This window comes from Mustela nivalis (assembly GCF_964662115.1).
Source record: "Mustela nivalis genome assembly, chromosome: 2".
In the NCBI taxonomy this organism is placed as follows: domain Eukaryota; kingdom Metazoa; phylum Chordata; class Mammalia; order Carnivora; family Mustelidae; genus Mustela; species Mustela nivalis.
In genome coordinates, this window is record NC_139021.1 from 154,981,293 (window position 1) to 155,003,738 (window position 22,446).

A 22,446-nucleotide genomic window follows, 5' to 3' on the forward strand; every position below is an offset into this window, starting at 1 on the left:
ACCGCCCCCCTCCTTAGCTCAGGATGTGGACTACAACCCATGTTGCCTCTCTTTGGAATTTTGTATGTCTGTGGATCGCCCATACCTGTGAAACTAAGTTTGATTTTCTCTTCTTTCTCTGTCTTTCGTCAATTTGATTTTTAGTCCAGCTAGGAAGTATCTTGAAAGGCAGAGGAAAATTCCTCCTCCTGGACAGCTGGCCTAGTTGGCAGCAGCTTTAACACACTGGATACTGCCTGCCACAGACAGGGCTGCAGCTGGAGACCCTTGGGACGTCTGACAGACAGCCGGCAGAAGGTAAGATTTCCGACCATGTCTGTCTCCTGGAATCTGAGGAGTCTGATGGAACAGGAATGGTGAGTCCTTTTTCTCTTTCTACGTTTAGATTAGCAGGAAAAAATGCTCGTGGAACTACTTCCTTAGGTTTAGCAACTCTTGGTAATTTCGGTAGGGAACTTTCTTGGGAGGAAACGATGAACCAGAGGTCTTTTGTCTTTGTTGATTAATTTTTTTAAAGATTTTATTTGTCAGATAGAGAGAGAGAGAGAGCGAGCACTCAAGCAGGGGAGCAGCAGGCGGAGGGAAAAGGAGCTGAGCAGGGAGCCCGATGCGGGACCCAATCCCAGGACCTCAGGATCATGACCTGAGCCAAAGGCAGAGGCTTAACCAACTGAGCCACGCAGGCGTCCCTCCTTTGTGCCTTTGTATCATTTATCATAAAAAGGAATTACCATCACACAGAAAACAGGCAGAGGCCCTATAGGCCTGCTTTTTGAGCCAGTCCCAGAGACTGGTGAGTTCATGGTTCTCATCAGACTGGCACCTGTTTAGATAAACTTTGCTGTAGGTTAAAGGCTGTTGCTAAGGGGTATCCTGGAAACCAAAGCTTCAGGTGGAACACTGAAAAGCTGTGAGAGCGCTCGCCACCTCAAGAAGGCTCCTGTGATAAGGTGGTCACAGCACAGGTGAGACTGACTTTTGGTCACCACTTGAGGTCAACCTCAAGAAAACTTCTGTGCAATGAGGTACACTGAAAAATGTACAATGGCCAACATCTGCCTGTGGCACATCTCTTAGGTGTTTGTGTGTTTCCAAGAGACCCAATGTTTAGCCAGAAGAAAACCAGGTAAGACTTTCCCTTTTTTCTTGTTCTGTGTCCCAGGAGCTTGGCTTTGTGACCAGTGAGAATATTCTTTTTGTTATCTACCATCCGGAGGATGCATTTATCAGGGTGCACTTTGGAGGCCAGTCTACAAGACTGGGGATTTGAGTCTCTCTCTCTCTGACCATACCAACTCTCAAGGATGTTTGTCATGAGAAGTCCCAGCCCACTGGAACCTTGCTATTCCCAAACTTTGTTTCTTAGTGCTAGAAAGTGCCATTACAGGAGCACATGCCCGGTATCACAGATGACTGAGTCTAGGATGAGAGGCAGCTCACGATTTCACTGGAGACCAGCAATGAAGGCCTTCTGCTTTCTTAGACTAACTATGGGAGTCAACGTTTGGATCTTGAGGGCTGCATCATCTGTGCTCTCTCTCTGGATGCCTCAGGCATTAAAAGGCTTATTAATTAGAGTTGCTCATAACAGATCCTACTCATCAGTGGTCTGATGATGTATCCTTTAAGCTGGCTAATAAATGTAAAAAGAAGAAAACTTCGTTTAAAAAAAAAAGATTTTACTTATTTGAGAGAGAGGCGGCAGGAGCTGGGTCAGGAGGGGCAGAGGGAGTGTGGGAGGGAGAAGCAGATTCCCCACTGAAAAGGGAACCCAACATGGGGCTCAGTCCCAGGATCCTGAGATCATGACCTGAGCCAAAGGCAGACACTTAACCAAATCAGCCACCCAGGCACCCCAAAGGAAAATGTTCTTTTTTTTTTTTTTTTAAGATTTTATTTATTTATTTATTTGACAGAGAGAGAGAGAGAGAGATCACAAGGAGGCAGAGAGGCAAGAAGGGAATCAGGCTCCCTGCTGAGCAGAGGGCCCGATGTGGGGCTCCTGGGATCATGACCTGAGCTGAAGGCAGAGGCTTTAACCCACTGAGCCACCCAGGCGCCCCAAGGAAAACATTCTTAATAGAGAGTGGCTCTCAAATGTCCTAGCCTAATGCCACCCTCAGGGACTCCCTTGACAAGATGAAAGATCAGAAATTAGAAATAAATGTCTACATCCAACATAAATTTCTCCTAAAATCCAGCCTCATCTGCCCTATTTTAACTTTCCTTTCCTTTTAGGATTTACATAGAGCACTGTAGTCTCATCTCTAGGTTCAAAGTATACAGGTTGCTCATGTAAAGGCTGAACGCCAGGAAGTGAATTTAACTAAAGCAGTAAGGCTCAATTTGCTCCTACCTTCCAGGGCTTTGTGACCAGGCTCTGCCAGCTTCAGGCATGGCAGTTGGCTGATGTATCCCAGGCCCACACCGCAAAAGAAAGTGTGTCTCAGAGTATATATGAACAGTATTTGCCAATTTTGATTATGCCTTCTAAAATTGTTAAATAATTTCAGATAGTTTAAATAGAAATCTTATCCAATCTTATTCTTTAAAATGTAACTTTTAATAAAGTAAAAATTAACTGAAAAAAAAATGTGTGTCTCCTGGACAGCAGCAGATCTTTTAAGTTACAAAGCCCCTTTAACGTCTACTTTCAAAGCATTCTACCAAATTCAGAGAGAAATTTAAAAGATTAATCACTAGTCACAACACCCCTTCAGAGAGGAAACATGACCCAAATTTCTCCCTGGCCCACCTATAAATGATGAGGGAAAGGCCAATATTCAGGGGCTAACAGAGCCCAGATTAAATTGTGTACCCAGACAGAAAGCCTTTGTTAGAATGCTTTATACAGACTTTACAAAGTCATGAATCTTTTGTTTCCCATTTTAATTAAAAATCTATATTTTATATAATATAAAATATAATATAAAAGCAAGTTTAGTTAAAAAGGTGGGCCAGTCCCTTGATATTCACGCTATAATCCAGTTCTTTGGGGGAACTGTTTCTAAATGACTGTCTTTGCCTTCCAAAGCTCTACAAAACCAGAAATCCAGCTCCAGAAACAAGTCTAAGCCAACCTGTCTACCAATCCCCAAACTTTGCCTATTCCTCTCAAAATATTTGTAGATACTATAAAAGATCAGGATTTGGAACATGACTGTCCAGTACTTAAAAAAAAAAAAAAAAGATAAATTTTAAATAGCAAGTACACTGAAACTCTAGAAATAAAATTTTCTTTTACATTATTTTTCCATCCCTTGAAATTATAAATCTTTCTCTCTCTTTTTTTTTTTATTAAAAAAGATTTTATTTATTTATTTGACAGACAGAGATCACAAGTAGGCAGAGCGGCAGGCAGAGAGAGAAGAGGAAGCAGGCTCCCTGCAAAGCAGACAGCCCGATGTGGGGCTCGATTCCAGGACCCTGGGATCATGACCCAAGCTGAAGGCAGAGGCTTTAACCCACTGAGCCACCCAGGCGCTCCTCTTTCTCTCTTTTTTAAGAGAGTGGGGGGAGGGCAGGAGCAGAGGGAGAGAGGGAGAGAGAATCTTAAGTAGGCTCCACTCCCAGTGCAGAGCTCAACTGCACAACTCTCAGGTCATGACATGGGCCAACATGAAGAGCCGGACACTGACTGAACCACTCAGATGCCCCCTGAATTTATGAATCTAACATCTTTGAACACAGCACACAGTCACCAAAAAAAATAAAAAAGGGGTAGTGGTGTGGGAAAAGGCCTTTTCAGAGCATAAACTGTTTAAATCCCTCTTATGTCCAGACTTGGAAGAAACTTGGAGCTTTCTCTGACTTTGTGAAATAAATTTTCTATCCTATCATCTCTAGGATATAAGAACCATTCTTTAGACACACACTTCAGGGAGAGTTTTTTCATTAAAAAAAGAAAAAGAGGGAAGCATTTGAAAATTGAGGCTCTACTGGCCTGTCCACAAATATTAATAAAAATAAAAGCTGTAAGAATATTTTTTATCTTGTTTGTGTGTATGTATCCCATATTGCAAATGTGATGTATTTTCTCTACTTCCAGCTGGTATTGCCAAAATTGATTTATAAAAGAGCACCATTTAGTTGAAGGCAAGCACTCCTAAGGATTGGGTTTTCTCTCTTTTTTTTTTTTTTTAAAGATTTTATTTATTTGACAGACAGAGATCACAAGTAGGCAGAGAGGCAGGAAGAGAGAGAGGGGGAAGCAGGCTCCCTGCCAAGCAGAGAACCCCATGTGGGACTTGATCCCAGGCCCCTGGGATCATGACCTGAGCTGAAGGCAGAGGCTTTAACCCACTAAGCCACCCAGGCACCCCAGGATTGGGCTTTCTAATATTCAGAAGAGGGGCATCTGGATGGCTCAGTCAGTTAAGCATCTGCTTTCAGCTCAGATCATCATCCCAGAGTCCTGGGATTGAGCCCCAAATTGGCTCCCTGCTCAGCAGAGGGAGTCTGCTTCTCCCCTGCCTCGGCCCCTTACCCGTATTCATTCTCTTTCTCAAATAAATAAGTAAATCTTCAGTTAAATTTTTTTTTTAATCTTCAGTTAAATTTAAAAAGACTTTTGTAAAACTCAGATAGAAACTAACCTAAATGTTTTTCAAGTTTATGTGATCAGAGAAGATGCTCAGTGTTAAAGCTAATTTAAAGTTCTTGGTTTAACTAAAATAGCCATGTCTTCAGAGTTATCAGGATTAGGGTGCCTGGATGGCTCAAATGGTTAATGTTTTTTTTTTTTAATATTTTATTTATTTAACAGAGAGAGATCACAAGTAGGCAGAGAGACAGGCAGAGAGAGAGGAGGAAGCAGGCTCCCCGCTGAGCAAAGAGCCCGATGCGGGGCTTGATCCCAGGACCCTGGGATCATGACCTGAGCTGAAGGCAGAGGCTTTAACCCACTGAGCCACCCAGGTGCCCCTCAAATGGTTAATGTTAACCATCTGCCTTCGGCTCAGGTCATGATCCTGGGGTCCTGGGACTGAGTCCCACACTGGGCTCCCTGCTCCTTGAGGAATCTGCTTCTTCCTTGGCCGCTCTCTCTCCCTCATGAATAAATAAATAAAATCCTTGGAGTTATCCGGATTAAATATAAAACTTGTATTCTGCCTGTGTTTACTGGAAGTCACATAAATTCATGCACTCTCTTACAAACTTTGATAGAAAAAAAGTTAAAATGGCTTACTTTGTCTAATGCCTCATAAAATTTTGTAGGTAGACTATTCAGAATACATAAATTAAATAAGTATAAATAAGATAAAAAGGTATGTAGGTGAACTTTTATAATTTTTGTTTTTTTAAAGATTTTATTATTTTAGAGTGGGCAAGAATGCAAGTGGGGAGAGAGAATCTGAAGCAGACCCCACCCTGAGGTCGGAGCCCAACAAGGGGCCCGATCCCACGACTGTGAGATCATATGTGGGGAAACATTTAAAGAGCTCCCAAAATCTTTGGTAACTTGGATTTTTAAAAATTTTGCTAAGTTCAATGTTAAGCTGAATTCATTGAATTATCTAGATCATTTCCAGATAAGATAAAACAATGAAACATTAAGTACCGAATACAGGTTTCTCTCCTTTTGTCTTATTTACAGAGAAACTAAAGGGAAGTTTGGGTCAGTTAGTAAACCTGGTTTGTGCCTTACTGAAGGAGTGTACTGTGAAAAAACACGTGTTTCATAAGTGGCAAAGCTATTCCTCAATTTGCCAGTCTAAAGAACACCAGTAACACTAGTAACAGTTCACTGCAAAAAGTGAGAGGCCTCTGGTCACAGACCTGCTGATCTGGGATGCTGGGCAGGCAGGAATGGGACTTCCCGGAACCGACAAGAAACGGTGGCTGCCGCGACTACGGTTCCTATGGGCCGGACCTCTCAACCACTAACACACTTGAGAGCTGGCGTGGCCAGACAGAGACTTGGAACCCCAAGTTCCAAGTTCAACCCTACTTGGTCAGGCATCCTAGTTCTAACAGCTTTTAAGTGTTCTACCGGTGTCTGCCAGTTTTGCCGCTCAGGCTTCCAAGATGTCGTTAAGCCACACACCCCCATGTGCCCATTAACCTTGAGCAAAGTTTGTATGACAAACATAAAGGACACAAAGGAAAACAAAGATCCTCTCTGGGGAGGAAAGAGAAATGTTAGAAAAAAGACCCTACCAAATGTACCAAGAGTCACTTGGCCCAAGGAACTTGTTGCACGAGAGTTCTCTCCTGCTAATGTAAATTTAGACTGCTGCCATTCCCACTCCATCAGACCCTGCGGACAGAGATTCTGAGAGCCCAGCGTGGTAGGAAATCTTACCTTGTGCCAGTGTCAGATGTCCCAAGGATCTCTCAGCTACAGCAATGTGTGGGGCGAGCAGTGTCCAGCTGACACACCTTGTCGGGGAGCAAGAATTTCCTGTCCCCTTCAAGGTGCCTGTGGCTGGTCTAAGGAGCAGACTGACACCAGGCAAATTAACAGAAGGAAATCAAATTTCATTTCCTATGTATGGAGTAATTCACATAGACCCAGAAATTCCAAAGAGAGTCGGGCAAACAAGGTATATACGTCATCCTGAACTAAGGGGTCAGGAAAAAAAGAAATATTACAAATTGGCCACAAACCTACTAACTAATCCCTGATCCCCTGACATACTGGCAATTTCAAATGTGATCTAGATTCCAGTCATTCCGCAACTGAAATAGCCTTCCTCTTTGCTCTGCTGGTTGATACTTCCCACATCCTTCTAGAGCCACCTCAGAGGTCATTTCTTCTATGTAAACTTCTTTGATGTGCTCAGAGTATATAACTCACTTGTTCATCTCTTTGTGACAACACTCGCTAATGCTTCAAAAACAGCACATTTCAGATGAAATTTTACTGAATCATCTGTCTCACATTCTGGAACATAAGCTCCTAAGGTAAGGCCTCAGATCTTGTAATGATACCCACAGTGTCAGAGCAAAGCAGGTCGGCAAGCCCTGTGACTTGAACAGAAATCTCAAGGAGTCTCATTATGCAGTAATGGGCCCAGCACAGAGGAAGAAAGATAAGGAGTAGTTCAGTAGGTATCCTGCTTTGAGATCCTCTCGGCATGGTCCATAATCCTGAGACCACAATAGCAAGGGTTGCTTAATATTTATGTTTCTTCTATATTCAGTCGGAAACAAATCTCCCATTTTTGCCTCTGTTTCAATTACTTCTGCAGGAAAGGCCCTTCACCCTCCCTTCTTCCCCCCATTTCTCCTTTAGAATATGCTGCATATTCTCCATTTCTCTCTCCTTCTGGCTCCATTTTGGGTTTGTCTTTTATGTCTACTCTATGCTCAGGAAGCAGATTTCTGTGGACTGCATAAAACAAGAAGTTAGTTCCCTTCTGGGTTCTGAATAAATTCAGAGCATTAGCTACTGACAAAGCCAGAGGATCTATTCCCTCCTGCCAGGCTACAGTTTAGACAGTGGCTGTATGCCTCTGCTACAGACACACCTCCTGTTGAAGCATCCACTCTTTCTTTCCTCAAGTTCTACTGGGCTTCCAGTAATGCCCTTCTTCCCTCATCCCTTCCAACCTACGAAGGGAACATCTTCCGGCCGATGCTGGTCTATTATACCTTAATCCTAAGCCCACATCTCTGAAAAACAGTCTCATCATTAAATACTCAAAAATTAGCCACAGATGGAAGGGGAGGTGAACCATGAGACACTATGGACTCTGAAAAACAACCCTAGGGTTTTGAAGGGACGGGGGTGGGGTGGGTGGTGGGAGGTTGGGGTACCAGGTGGTGGGTATTAGAGAGGGCACGGATTGCATGGAGCACTGGGTGTGGTGCAAAAATAATGAATACTGTTATACTGAAAATAAATACAAAGTAAATTTTAAAAATTAGCCACAAGCTTACTAACTAATCACTAATCCCCAAACAGACTAGAAAATTCAAATATGATCTAGATTTCGTCATTTTGGAATGACTTGTTGAGTGTGTCACTTGTTTCTCCCCAGGACCCTGAAAAAGTCAAGGGAGATACTCAAATTTCCCTTACCCTTTCTCTATCTACTCTACTCCCTACTCCTTCTTAGGACTCTCAGTGGTAGGTTCTGGGGCCAGTCTTAGCAAGGGAAGCCTCCAATCCAATGAGAAATAACCTGGGCTTTGGGAGTGATGCCCCTAGCCTCATACAAATGACAATCTGTTCAGCCCAGAGTAGTCTCCATGCAAAGCCCTTCCTCATCTCCCTGACCCCTGATGTAGAGATAACAGTGAAGCTTGCTTGCCTGCAGAGAAGGGCACGAAGTAGTCACTCTTCTTAAAGTTGCCACTTTTATCCAGGAAGTGGCCAGGATCAAAGCGATCTGGGTTGGGAAACTCTTTGTCATCGTGCAGGACGGAAGTCAGAGATGTTAATATAGTTGTGCCCTGATGTGAAGGAAAACAGATAAACTGGATTATAATGAAAGTCATGGAGCTTGAGATCCTTTTGTTTTATAGATGAGGAGAGAGAGGTATAAAAAGAACATATTGGGGCGCCTGGGTGGCTCAGTGGGTTAAGCCTCTGTCTTCAGTTCAGGTCATGATCCCGGGGTCCTGGGATAGAGCTCTGCATCGGGCTTTCTGCTCAATGGGGAACCTGCTTCCCCTTCTCTCTCTGCTTGCCTCTCTGCCTACTTGTGATCTCTGTCTGTCAAATAAATAAATAAAATCTTTAAAAAAAAACATATTTACTCCTTATTTCAGAACAAACAAATGACCTACTGTAACAGGTTCTAAATCCTTTAATGTCAGTCCAAGGCATTGCTAACTGACGCCCAAGTCACTCTCTTCAGTTTGGAGCCTGATACTAGCACTTGCTTTTTCAGAAAATTAAGGGAACTCCCTGGAGTGCATTGTTCTTCACAGATAAATTGCAGTATTTTTTTTTTAAGATTTTATGTATTTATTTGGCAGAGATCACAAGTAGGTAGAGAGGCAGACAGGGCGGGGTGTGGGGCAGGAAGCAAACTCCCCGCTGAGCAGAGAGCCCGATGTGGGGCTCGATCTCCAGACCCTGAGACCATGACCTGAGCCGAGGGCAGAGGCTTAACCTCCTGAGCCACCCAGGCACCCCAAATTGCAATATTGTCTAAAAGGAGCTGATGCCCCTGAAAATCCAGCTCATTGTCTTTGGAACACAGGATAAAGTCTTCAAAGATCTACTTGAGTGGCTATATTCTTGAAACCTTCACCTTCCCATCAAGATGACAAACTAATTGGTGCCTGGCTGTCTCAATCAATAGAGCATGTGACTTTTGATCTTGGGATCATCACTTCAAGCCCCACACTGGGTGTAGAACTTACTTAAAAAAATTATTTTTTAAAGATGAGAACAGATAAGTATCCCCTTCTTCTGTTGTGCTGTTTCAATTGAATTATTGCAATTTCTTGTGGAAACGAGAGAGCTTTTCTAGTTTTGAATAGGGTGTACCTAAACTCATGGATGCAGTACAACATGATGATTTGGAGTTTAGTTTTCAAAATCAATTGAATCTTTCTATTAAATTAAGCTCTGTGATGATAGGCCAGTTGTGTAACACTTCCGTGGCTCATTTTCATTACTAGTAAAATGTAAAGGATACATCAGCACTAGTTCATTGCAAACATAAAATGAGATAATATATGAAATACTTTTGCACAAAGATGACTGCATGCTAGGGATGCCTGGGTGACTCAGTCAGTTGGTCATCTGACTCTAGATTTTGGCTCAGGTCACAATCTCAGAGTGGTGAGATCAAGCCCCATATCGGGCTCCATGCTCAGTGTGAAGTCTGCTTGATTCTCTCTTCCTTTCCCCCTACCCCTTCCCCTGGTTGGTTGTATGCTCTAAATAAATAAATAAGTACATAAATAAGTAAAATCTGTAAAAAAATTTCTCTCTCCCTCCCTGCCCAGTTCTCCTGCTCTTGCATGGTCTCTCTTAAAAAAAAAAAAAAAAAAAAAAAAAATTACCACAGGGTAAAATGCTCAATAAAGGATGCTTGGGTGGCTCTGTTAGTTAAGTCTCTGTTTTTATTTATTTATTTTTTGTTAAAAAAGATTTTATTTATTTGACAGAAATCACAAGCAGGCAGAGAGGCAGGCAGAGAGAGACAGGAGGAAGCAGGCTCCCTGCTGAGCAGAGAGCCGGATGGGGGGCTCGATCCCAGAACCCTGAGATCATGACCTGAGCGGAAGGCAGAGGCTTTAACCCACTGAGCCACCCAGGCGCTCCAAGCCTCTGCTTTTAGCTCAGGTCATGATCTCCAGATCCTGGGATCGAGTAAAAATAGAAGAGAAGGGAACACTTCCAAATTCATTTTGTGAGGGCAGCATAATTCTAATTCCAAAACCACCCAAGGATACCACAAGAAAAGAAAATTAAAGGCCAATATCTTGATGAAGATGTAAAAAGTTCTCAATAAAAATATTCACAAACTGAATTGTACAGTACAGTAAAAGGATTATATCCCATAATCAAGTCGGATTTATTCCAGGGATGCAAGGATGGTTCAACATCCACAAATCATTGTGATGTACATTAAAAAATGAAGGCTAAAAATCATACAATCATCTCAGTAGATGCAGAAAAAAGCATCTGACAAAAGTCAACATTAATTTATGATAAAAATGCTCAACAAAGTACATATAGAGGGAATGTACCTTGACAACTAACATCATTCTCAATGGAGAAAAGCTTCAGCTTTTCCTCTACATCAGAAACAAAAGAAAGATGCCCACTCTCACCACTTTTATTCAACATAGTACTAGAGGTCCTAGTCCAAACATTTGGCAAGAAAAAGAAAAGGCACTCAAATAGGAAAGGAAGCAGAACCGTCACTATTTGAAGATGACATGATATTGTAAATTTTTAAAATTTACACTCCACTCAAACTGTTAGAATAAATTAATTCAGGATAAAAATGAAAATACAAATATCTGTTACATTTTTAATGTGAAACTAATAATGAACTCTAAAGGAATTAAGAAAAACAACCCATTCATATTGGTATAAAAAAACCCTAGCAATAAATTTAACCAAAAAGATGAAAGATCTGTACACCGAAAACTATGACACTGATGAAAGAAATGGAAGAAGACACATAACAAATGGAAAGATATTCTGTGCCCATGGTTTGCGAAAATTAATATTGTTATAATATCTATACCAGCCAAAGCCATCTATAGATTCAATGTAATCCTTATCAAGATTCCTGTGGCATTTTAACAGAAATGGAATAAACAATCCTAAAATCTGTGGAGAATGACAAAAGTCCTAAAGAGTCAAAGCAATATGGAGAAAGAACAAAGCTGGAGGCATCACACTTCCTCATTTCAAACTGTATGACAAAGCTACAATCATTAAAACAGCATGATATTGGTATAAAAACAGATGCATAGATCAATGAAAAGAATACAGGACCCAGGAATAAACCCATGCATAGGGGCCAATTAATTTTTAACAAAGGTGCCAAGATATACAACCAAGAAAAGACAATCTCTTCAATAAATGGTGTTGGAGAAACTAAATCCTACCTTTTTTTGTTGTTGTTGTTAAATTTTTAAAGATTTTATTTATTTATTTGAGAGAGAATGAGTGAGAGAGAAGGTCAGAGGGAGAAGCAGACTCCCCAAGGAGCTGGGAGCCCGACGCGGGACTCGATCCTGGAAGTCTGGGATCATGACCTGAGCCCAAGGCAGTCACTCAACCAACTGAGCCACCCAGGTGCCCCTAAATCCTATCTTAACAAAAGACATAAAAAAACTCAAGATGAATTAAATAATTGAACATAAGACCTAAAACCACAAAAATCTTAGAAGAACATAGGCAATAAGCAGTCTTGGCAATGAATACTATGAAGAAAATCCCGTGGGAGTCTAAGCACTATGATTTATAATATTGCATCAACAAAGTAAAAAAAAAAGGAGCATGTGGTCAGAGGGTACGATGCCTGGTCTCTGACTGTGTCATACCTATAGATGGGTAGGTAATCTATAATCCTACTTTCGTGATGCCTGATAACCTAAGATTCTCAAGGAGGGGCACATAGGTGACTCCGTCAGTTATGCCTCCAACTCTTGATTTGGGCTCAGGTCATGATCTCAGGGTCATGAGAGGGAACCCCTGGATGGGACTGGGCTGGACATGGTGCCTTGTTGAGATTCTCTGTCCTTCTCTCTCTGCTCCTCCCCTTTTGCTTTCTCTCTCAAAACAACAACAAAAAAAATGTGTAAATAAAAAATTAAAAATTAAAAAAATAAAATTCTTAAGGAGTAGTAGAGATGAAATCTCTCTCACCTTGGGAATAAGGTATTCTCTGAACTTAATGTCCTGAGTCACTGCATGTGGGAGACTGTTGGGGACGAGATCAATGTATCTCTGGATCTCGTGCACCACAGCGTCTGTGTAGGGCATGCAGCTCCTGTCCTGCATGCAGGGGCTCCGGTGTCTGCCAACCACACGGTGAATCTCTTCCTGGACTTGAGCTGCAGGATAGGAATCAGAATTTCGATGAAATGGAAAAGTCATTTGATCTGACCTTTTACCTTGTTGTTGAAAGATTTTATTAACTTTAAAGAGAGAGACTGGGGACGGGGGACAGAGAGAGGAGAGAACCAAAAGCGGACTCCAAGTTGAGCGTGGCGCCGGATGGGAGACCCAGTCTCACGACCCGGAGATCAAAACCTGAGCAGAAACCAAGAATCGGTGTGTAACTGACGGAGCCACCCAGGTGCCCCTTGATGTGATCTTTATCATGGCTACATTGTGGAAGGAGACTGGGAGAGGGGAAAATCACATATGGCTACTTTCTTGAGGGGCAGAAATTTGTTTCCTAGTCAAATTGGAATCTCATTAGAGACATTAAGATATGTACATAGAAAACATAATTGTACCATGAGACTCAACTCTGATTCTCTGTTTTGTGTGCTTTGTTTGATAAACTCAGGGATCTGGGGTCTTGAAAGCTCACTATAGACCATGCTGTTTGACCACTTTGTGTAGGCCCGTTTTTGTTTTAAATGTGTAAGTTCCAGGTGTCGGGGTGGCTTAGTCTGTTAAGTGATGATGGCAGAGTCCAGAGATTGAACCCCACATCAGGATCCTCCTCCACAGAAAGCCTGCTTCTCCCTCTGCCCCTCACCCCTCTCATGTTCTCTCTCTGTATCGTTTGCTCTCTTTCAAATAAAATCTTTAAAAAAAAAAAGTATATTCCAAGAGGCTAAAACTATGCAGGGCAATAAATGCTTAATAAATAGAACAACTGAGGGGTGCCTGGGTGGCTCAGTGGGTTAACCCTCCGCCTTCGGCTCAGGTCATGGTCTCAGTGTCCTGGGATCAAGCCCCGCATCAGGATCTCTGCCTGCTTCCTCCTCTCTCTCTTCCTGCCTCTTTGCCTACTTATGATCTCTCTCTGTGTCAAATAAATAAATAGATAGATAGATAGAACTGAATAAGATGTTGGACTCAGCACACAGGACCCAGAAGTTAACATTTTTTTAGGATGTGAAACATGACAGGCATGCTGTACAATGTATTACATTACTTTATAATTCCTCAAAAAATTCTATGTGTTGGGTATTATTTTATGTGCCTTAAAAATAAGAAAACAGGTCCATAAAAGTAAATGTATTTCTTAAAGAAATGTGGTCTTTTTTTTTTTCATTTTTAAAATTGTGTTATGTTAGTCACCATAAAATACATCATTTGTTGTTGTTTTTTAAAAAATATTTTATTTATTTATTTGACACACAGAGAGAGATCACAAGTAGGCAGAGAGGCAGGCAGGGGAGGGGAAGGAAGGAGGCAGGGAGCAGGGAGCCCCATGTGGAGCTCCATCCCAGGACCCTGAGATCATGACCTGAGCCGAAGGCAGAGGCTTAACCCACTGAGCCACCCATGCGCCCCTAAAATACATCATTTCCTTTTGATGCAGTGTTCCAAGATTCATTGTTTATGTACCACACCCAGTGCTCCATGCAATACATGCCCTCCTTAATACCCACCACCAGGCTCACCTACCCCCCCAACCCCCTCCCCTCTAAAACCCTCAGTTTGTTTCTCAGAGTCCACAGTCTCTCATGGTCTTTCTTATTCTCAAACCCACAATCTTAGCAACTGAATAAGATCACTGAAAGTAATTTGGGTTAGCAAATTATATTTTCCCCTTATTTGTAAAATGTATCATGTTAATAATATGCAGTTTTAGTAGGACTGTTCATTAGTTAAAATAAACATTTAGAATGTGTCTTTGTTAAGGGAACATGTGATAATCTGCGGTTTGATAGCTATCAGGAAGACTTGGGAATTTTAGAGAAGTTTTAAACTTCACCTTTTCAAGTTGAGAAGCTGGATTTTTATCTAGAAGACAGTGATTATGCAAAGTGGTTAGGAACTTCCTTAAATAATCAGAATGCTTAGAGAATGCCCCAGTAAGGAATGAAAATGGGAAGAAAAAGAATATACAAATGGATATGATGCAAGAAAAAATTAACATGGAAGCATTGGGGGACAAGGACACCGAAAGGATTTTTGCCATGTAGACAAGATTTACAGGTCTGGAGAAAAATGTCCTATGGTATCCGGAGTCATAATCAATATAGATCTTAATAAGAGGGAAGTTATTTGGCTGAAAGAGTCTGTGTCAAGTGAAGGAAACACAGTGCCATTAGATCCCATAGTATGTGACAGCAAAGGGATTTCAAAGCTGTGCTTCTAGCTTGCACCATTTGGGAAGTACTTCTTACTTGGACTGGGAGGGGAGGAGGACTCGAAACAAAGGAGAATGATCTAGTGCTGACATCACGGAGATAAGCTTCCTGAGATTTAATTGTATTAAAAGTGTCTCTGCTTCCTCCTCTCTCTCTGCCTGCCTCTCTGCCTATTTGTGATCTCTCTCTCTCTCTCTGCCAAATAAATAAATAATTTTTTAAAAATATTTTATTTATTTATTTGACAGAGAGAAATCACAAGTAGACGGAGAGGCAGGCAGAGAGAGAGAGAGAGGGAAGCAGGCTCCCCGCTGAGCAGAGAGCCCGATGCGGGGCTTGATCCCAGGACCCTGAGATCACGACCCAAGCTGAAGGCAGTGGCTCAACCCACGGAGCCACCCAGGCACCCCCATTTTTTTTTTAAAGTGTCGCTTCCCTATGACCCTGCAATTGTACTACTGGGTATTTACCCCAAAGATACAGATGTAGTGAAAAGAAGGGCCATCTGTACCCCAATGTTTATAGCAGCAATGGCCATGGTCTCCAAACTGTGGAAAGAACCAAGATGCCCTTCAACGGACAAATGGATAAGGAAGATGTGGTCCATATACACTATGGAGTATTATGCCTCCATCAGAAAGGATGAATACCCAACTTTTGTATCAACATGGATGGGATTGGGAGAGATTATGCCGAGTGAAATAAGTCAAGCAGAGAGAGTCAATTATCATATGGTTTTGCTTATTTGTGGAGCATAAGGAATAACATGGAAGACATGGGGAGATGGAGAGGAGAAGGGAGTTGAGAAGGGGAGATGAACCATGAGAGACTATGGACTCTGAAAAACAATCTGAAGGTTTTGAAGGGGCGGACGGTGGGAGGTTGGGGGAGCCAGGTGGTGGGTATTATGGAGGGCACGTATTGCATGGAGCCCTGGGTGTGGTACATAAACAATGAATTCTGGTACACTGAAAAGAAATTAAAAAAGAAAAAAATTTTTTAAAAAAGTGTCTCAGTATGCCAAAGCACAGAACATAATTCAGTAGTGAAGGAAATAATCCTTTGACGAGCACTCAAAAAAGAAGAGGAAGAAAATTGGGAAGGTTGCATTTGCAGAGAAATTGTATTTGTGAGGAAGAATTTCTTTGTCTAAATGGGTATATTTGAAAAGAATATATTTGTATGTAACCTTTTTTATTTAGGGACAGAATCTCTTTGATGAAGACAGACCGTCATTTTCACTGAGTCAATCCTCACACTGAAAATGCATTTGAGTAGAAATATCTTCTGACAAAAATGCATTTATCTGGATGTGGAAGACATATCAAGTGACATCCTTCTAGAGAAAGCCGAAGGCCGGTTCTTCTAGATCCTAAGAAAACTCTGCTTATTGCACCTGTCCCAATGCAAATCAGGGACGTTCCATCACAGCAGGGCAAGCAGTGAGCTCTGCCCCTCAAATCTCTGCTGCTGTTTAAATGTTTCATTATCTTTTTGTGCTATTAACTACTTTGAATTTAATTTATCCAGTGACAGGAAGATGTACAAATAAAGGAAAATTTTTTCTGTGCATTGTCTGGGCAGGTAAAGAGTGGGATAGTTGTCAGTGTCACCTGCCAATTTCTACCTGGAATTGCACCCCGCCCAACACCTGTGACCATACCTGTGACCTCCGGGTACTTCAGCAGCATCAGGAGTCCATATCTCAGGGTGGTGCTTGTTGTCTCTGTTCCTGCACTAAACAAATCCCATATGGTAATGATCAGGTTGTCCATGGTAAATTCGGGCTGTTTATTGTGTCTTTCCTAGAAATGATGTGTTACAATTACTTGATAAATAAAAGAGCCTCAGAGGTAACTCAATATGACATTGTTATTTGGTGTGAGTGCTACGGCTGAAGGCCGAGTTAGATAGCTGTTAGGGTTCTGTCCAACAATTAAAATATAACCAGAGTTATGAACCTTTCTGATTCTTCACTTTCTCATCCTCTATGTCGATCAGTGGCTCTACCATTTCTTTGAAACATAATTTTTATCAGGTCCTCACTGCTACTCACTGTCAATTCTAGCATCTATTGCATCTAATGTCTAATATTTTTATTCAACCCTTCAGAAACACCCCCCCCCAAAATGCATCACTATTCCCAACTCTTCAGTCATTACACCCATGACAGTGCCTCAATTACAATCAAGATCAACTCTCTGAAAATTCCACCCTTGTGATCACAGCACTTCTCATTCTCATTGTTGTCTCTGTTCATCTAAGCTAGAATTTCTTCTGTGAAGAAGCCTCATCTGTGGAGACTTCCTAGAGTGCCTTTCCAAAGGTAAGCCTTTATAGATTCCTGTCTATTCCTCTGTTCCCTCATTTGTTACATCTTCCCATCGCTGGACTTTTCTGATGAAGGATGATATGTTGTGTATCATTAATGTTGAATGTGTGTGAGCGTATATTTCAAAATGTCCCCAAATAAGGAACCAGCTTTAATACTATAAATGTAAAACCTGCAAAGCCATTTTCACTGGGGATTGAGAAATATCTCAAGATACCCAATGTGGTTTGCACAAACAAGAGGTTAGACAGGCAATTAATACATCTTTAGGAAGGGTCATTTGTTTTAATATCCCAGTTTCAGTGGGAATCACACCACCCACAAAGATAAAGGGTCAGATTATACCTTTTCTATTTTGATCAGGAAGTAATCAATAAAGTCCCGAGGGTTACTGAAGTCCAGGGATTCTTGGTGTTCTTTTATTTTTTCCTTAATAAACTCAAATTGTTTAGCAATGTTTTTAAATAACACATGATGACTTCCTGGAAGGTAATGTATTAAAAGAGGGAAAGCATTGTAGAGCTGAAAGAGGAAAGAATCATTCATTAATTCACTCAGCAAAGTTGTACGGGCCCATGTGATGTACCAGACACTTAGTTGTATGCTGAGTAGATAAAGGTGAGTAAGACATGCTTCCTACAACAGAATACACTTGGATTTGAAGGAGAGGGAACTGTCAAGATGTCTGAAGTTACCGTATGCACCAGCCACAAAGCAATTTCAAAACCACCTAAATGATTTCCTAGCCATAACCCTATGGAGGAATCCAGGAGCACACCATCTTTTCGCGAAGGAGAATACTGAGGTTCAGAAAGGTCAACCATTGTAAGACATCAGTCTACAAATAAGGCTAGAATGTAGTGTTCATTCCAGTTTACCTACATGCATTTCTACAGAGTTACCTAAAAAGTTTACAGGGCTCCCACCCTTTTTGTGTCATGAAGAGACTACATTAGAAAGATTAAAGAAATGTCCAAATTACTTAGGTTAGTTGGGGATTTTATGCCCCCAGGAATGTGCATATTGCCCTTCTTCGTCTGCCCAAAGCCAGTCCTAGAGTTTATAGACTCAACTTCAGAGAGTACCTCATGATTTAATGCCCTTGGTAGGCACCGAAGCAATTTTCGGGCCCATAGATTGTATCTAGAGATACAAATCTACAGAAATCTAGATTCTAGGTCTAGCTCGTTCTTTGTCTTGGCTAGGAATTCCTTGTCTTTGAAAAATAGGCTTAGTATCTCTGGGTGACAGTTTCTTGTTCCAAAAAATGACAGACTCCTTTTTCTCTAGTGTCCTTTCCAGGTGGCACACATCATGACCTCATGGTCCACACATACTTGTAGCTCTTAATGACCATACATTGTAGGTTACTAATGTGTTCTGACACTGTACCATAGTGAAAAATACATTTTACATCATCACCCTCTTCATCTATGGACATAAAATGGTTTCTCAGAAAAATACCTTGCTATAACTGATGCACTGTCCTACACTTCTCTACTACTATATTTCACGGTTCTTAAAATAATTTTTAAATATTTATTTTAGAGAGAGAGAGAGAGCATATTGGGGAGGGAGAGAGAGAAAGAGAAAATCTCAAGCAAACTCCCTGCTGAGCTCCCACCCTGATAAGGGACTTGAGCCCACGCATCTGGGATCATGACCTGAGCCAAAATCACCAGTCGGATGTTTTGAGTATAAGCCACTCAGGCGCCCCACTCTATTTCATGTTGTAAATTTCATTTCACCACACTAAATTGATTTGATAACTAACTGGTTTCAAATGATAGTTTGATAAACATGACTTTATCCATTTGCAAACCGGACAAAGGGGTGAGGTAAGCATGAGCAGTAGGTTAGCTAAAAACTTATTTCCCATTTAAAAAACTTATTTTCCCATTTACCTGTATCCAGGAGGTGCTTGAAATTAGGAGGTTTTCGTGAAAATACTCTATCAAGGTTAACAATGTTTTATCGCCATACTCAAAACGATTCTGGAAAATAATGGAGCAGATGACATTGCAGGGAGCACAGCCCAGAAGAAAAGTAGGATCACAGGGAGATGCTAAAACGATAGAAGTTAAAAGTTAGAGCACAATTTTCATATAAATCTGAAGTTGACAGTCTGGAACACTAGAAAGAAATTTTAAAAATAAATAAAAATTTAAAAAAATTTTTTTAAATGACTGAGAAGGGTTGACTGCTGGGATTCTTTTAAATATAGGGATTCCCTGGATATTTCATCTTCACTGTAAACCCAGTGTGCCAAAGATGTATTGTTCCCCAAACAAAGCTGTCTAATCCAGTTCATTTTTTAATTTCTCTAAGTGTTATCTAAGTGTTTACATTCTTCTTCAAATAAGAGCCACAACATAATTCACAAGAAGGAGGTCACTTAAAAATATCTTGAAAGGGGGAGGGCACGGATTGCATGGAGCACTCGGTGTGGTCCATAAACAATGAATTCTGGAACACTGAAAAATTTAAAAAAATAAAAATTAAAAAAATACCTTTAAAGGTATAAAGTTCAGCTCTCAGTGTGACAATTTCTTCACGATGCCTGCAGGAAGCTAAGCAGCCTCAGAAGATCAAGAGACTGGAAAGACTTGAAACTGTTATTTTATAAAACATAGTTGACAAAAGCGGTGTGTACTCTTCTTGTAGAAGAGAACAATCATGAGAGAAACTGGAGTTCCATTTGGATCTTTGAAAAAATACATTATCGTATTGGAACCAGGCTCCCTATATATAATATAAAACATGACTCCATGCTTGGACGTTTGGCTGCTGACAACTTTGGAACCTCACCTCTTCTTCTTCTAGTCACAACTAGACAAGCTGATAAAAAAATCTCAAGCATCCTTCCTTTGGAAGCAGGACATTTAAACTCTATAAGCACTGATCCGCACACAGGAACTCATTCTCTACCCTATCCCTTAACCACCACAGAGTCATCAAGCCAGTGCCTTTCCCTGCTCTCTCAAGTTGTTTGTTTGTATGTTTTAAGATTTTGTTTATTTGATAGAGCAGAGTGAGAGAAAGACAGCACGAGCAGGATAAGGGGCAGAGAGGTGGATAAGCAGGGTCCTCGCTGAGCAAGGAGCTTTACACGGGGCTCCATCCCAGGACCCTGGGATCATGACCTGAGCTGAAGACAGAAGCTTAGCCACCCAATTGAGCCACCCAGGCCTCCTCCTCAAGCTGTTTCTTCATCTGCTTAGGAGCTGCCCCGCCCTCTAAAGAAAGCCTCATTTTGTGAATCATAAACTTTTTACATCCAAATGGGGTGTGTATGGTACAATCAGTCTTGACAAATCATGGATCACTACATCAAAAACTGATGTACTATGCGGTGACTAACATGACATAATACAAAATAATTTAAAAAAAGAAGATAACATAGGAATAACAACAAAATAAAACATCTAAACCAGATTTGGGGTGGGAAATGCATCTTATCTCGGTGAGGTGACTGTTACAACACTGTAGCTCCAAAAGGGGGGAAAAAAAAAACGTAGCAGGGATCAAAAAGTGGAATTTTGAAGGAAAGATGTTCTGCTCAACATACGAAAGAACCTTCCAATAGTCAGAGTTACCCAGTGGTGAGATGGGTTACCCAAGAGTCGAGGGCCCCATAGGTTGGCAGGATCAGGCAGAATTAGGGTGGCCACAGGTCACGGGCATCCAAATAGTGGAATACTGTAGCAATCTATTATAATGTTCTTGATAAGCATAAATTAAATGTGAAATATTTAGTATATTAAATTGAAAGTTTACAAAAATACATGTTTATATCCTTTCTTCTGCCAGGTCTCCCAACCACTCCTCCGTAATACACATCAAAAGTCTAAATGATATTCACTGTCACTAGACTGTCACAACTTATTCCAAGGAAGAAACAAAAATCATGCAAGTATTTGTAATAATTGCAATTTTTATATTAATAGCAGCAAAAAAAAAAAAAGCGAAGGTACAAACTATCTGGACAATACATAACTTGAGTTAAAAAAACATTGGGGCACCTGGGTGGCTCGGTGGGTTAAGGCCTCTGCCTTCGGCTCAGGTCATGGTCTCAGGGTCCTGGGTTTGAGCCCCACATCGGGCTCCACCACCCCCCTTCTCTCTGCCTGCCTTTCTGCCTACTTTTGATCTCTGTCAAGTAAATAAATGAAATCTTTAAAAAAAAAACAACCCACAATGGCAAGGGGATCTGTAGCTCAGTCAGTTTAGCATCTGACTCTTGATTTCAGCTCCGGTCATGATCTCAGGGTCGTAGGATCAAGCCCCGCATCAGGCTCCATGCTGAGGGTGGAGCCTGCTTAAGACTCTCTCTCTCTCTGCCTCTCCCCACCACTCTCTCTCTCTAAAAAATACGTATGTATGTATATATGCATATATACGAAACATGATGGCAGTTCACCATACAGAAAACAGCATTATTTATTTGGAAAATATTGAAATACTGAGGTTCAGGAAACCACATAGATCTTATGATCCTGATCTTCCTCCTTCCCTGACAAGTGTCCTGCCCACCCCCTTTCTCTTCCACCTCCCCTGCCAGTCCTGCATGAGATACACACGTATACAAAAGTGACAGCATAATGACGTGACATACATTGGAAATTACTTCATGTTTCAGATATTATGGCCAAAACTACTAGTTCATTACCAAAACCCACATTCTCCCCATTTTCCTATGCACACAGACACCCACATTGCCCAGTGCCTCTTAGAGTGGGTGCAGTCCCGTGGTAGAGCCCATGGAATGTGAAAGAAGTTTGGTGAGCCATTGCCATACTGGCCTACTGAAAACCCAATTTGCTCTTTTGATTGTTCTTTGCTCCTCCTGCTACCACGCAAACGGAAAGAAATCTGGGTGACCCAGGAAGCCAGGTGTTGAAGAAAGATATCAGGGTTCCTATCACCCTAGTGCCTGCAACAGCTGTTACGCCAACCACTTCCCCTCTTGCTACTGTTACGTGAGCAAAAAAAGCAACTTTTGTTGCGCTGCAGGCATCAGATCTCTCTGTCGCCTATCTGAAATAGCAGAGTCTCCCCAAACGAGTACTGCTCGTTACATAAAGAAATACACACCGTTGGTTTTTTTTAACGCTTCCACCAGACACAAGGCTTCCTCTTGAATTCTGTCTTCGATAGTCCTCTTTCCCATGCCCATATTCCGCAAAACCGTGAGGGAAAAACGCCGGGTTTGCTTCCATGTTTCTCCACTGCTGAAAACAACTCCTATCAGAAAAAGAGAGAGAGAGAGAAAAGAATGACCTCCATCACCATGAATTCCAACTGAGAGTCAGTATCTCAGAAAAGGATAATCACACTTAGGCAGGGATGTGAATAGTTCTGTCGGCAACAGAACTTTCCAATGAGCCCTGCTGTGCCCCTCTCCTGTTAAC

The 22,446-nt window shown here is 41.5% G+C and overlaps 1 protein-coding gene across 6 annotated transcripts in view; it reads right to left on the reverse strand.

Annotated features, from left to right (window-relative positions):
• LOC309860250 (cytochrome P450 2C21) overlaps positions 1–22,446 on the reverse strand; it is a 29,112-nt gene that overhangs the window by 1,868 nt on the left and 4,798 nt on the right. For 3 of the 6 annotated variants that reach the window (XM_082722113.1, XM_082722114.1, XM_082722118.1), the window contains exons 3-8: positions 22,130–22,279; positions 18,940–19,100; positions 17,381–17,557; positions 16,367–16,508; positions 12,293–12,480; positions 8,259–8,400 (exon numbers count right to left, since the gene is read on the reverse strand). In XM_082722113.1, the coding sequence (XP_082578239.1) occupies positions 8,259–8,400; positions 12,293–12,480; positions 16,367–16,508; positions 17,381–17,557; positions 18,940–19,100; positions 22,130–22,279 (960 nt within the window). Of the gene's footprint in view, positions 1–8,258; positions 8,401–11,967; positions 12,013–12,104; positions 12,200–12,292; positions 12,481–16,366; positions 16,509–17,380; positions 17,558–18,939; positions 19,101–22,129; positions 22,280–22,446 lie in introns of those variants that run through there. The other 3 variants (XM_082722115.1, XM_082722117.1, XM_082722116.1) reach the window with 3 other exon arrangements.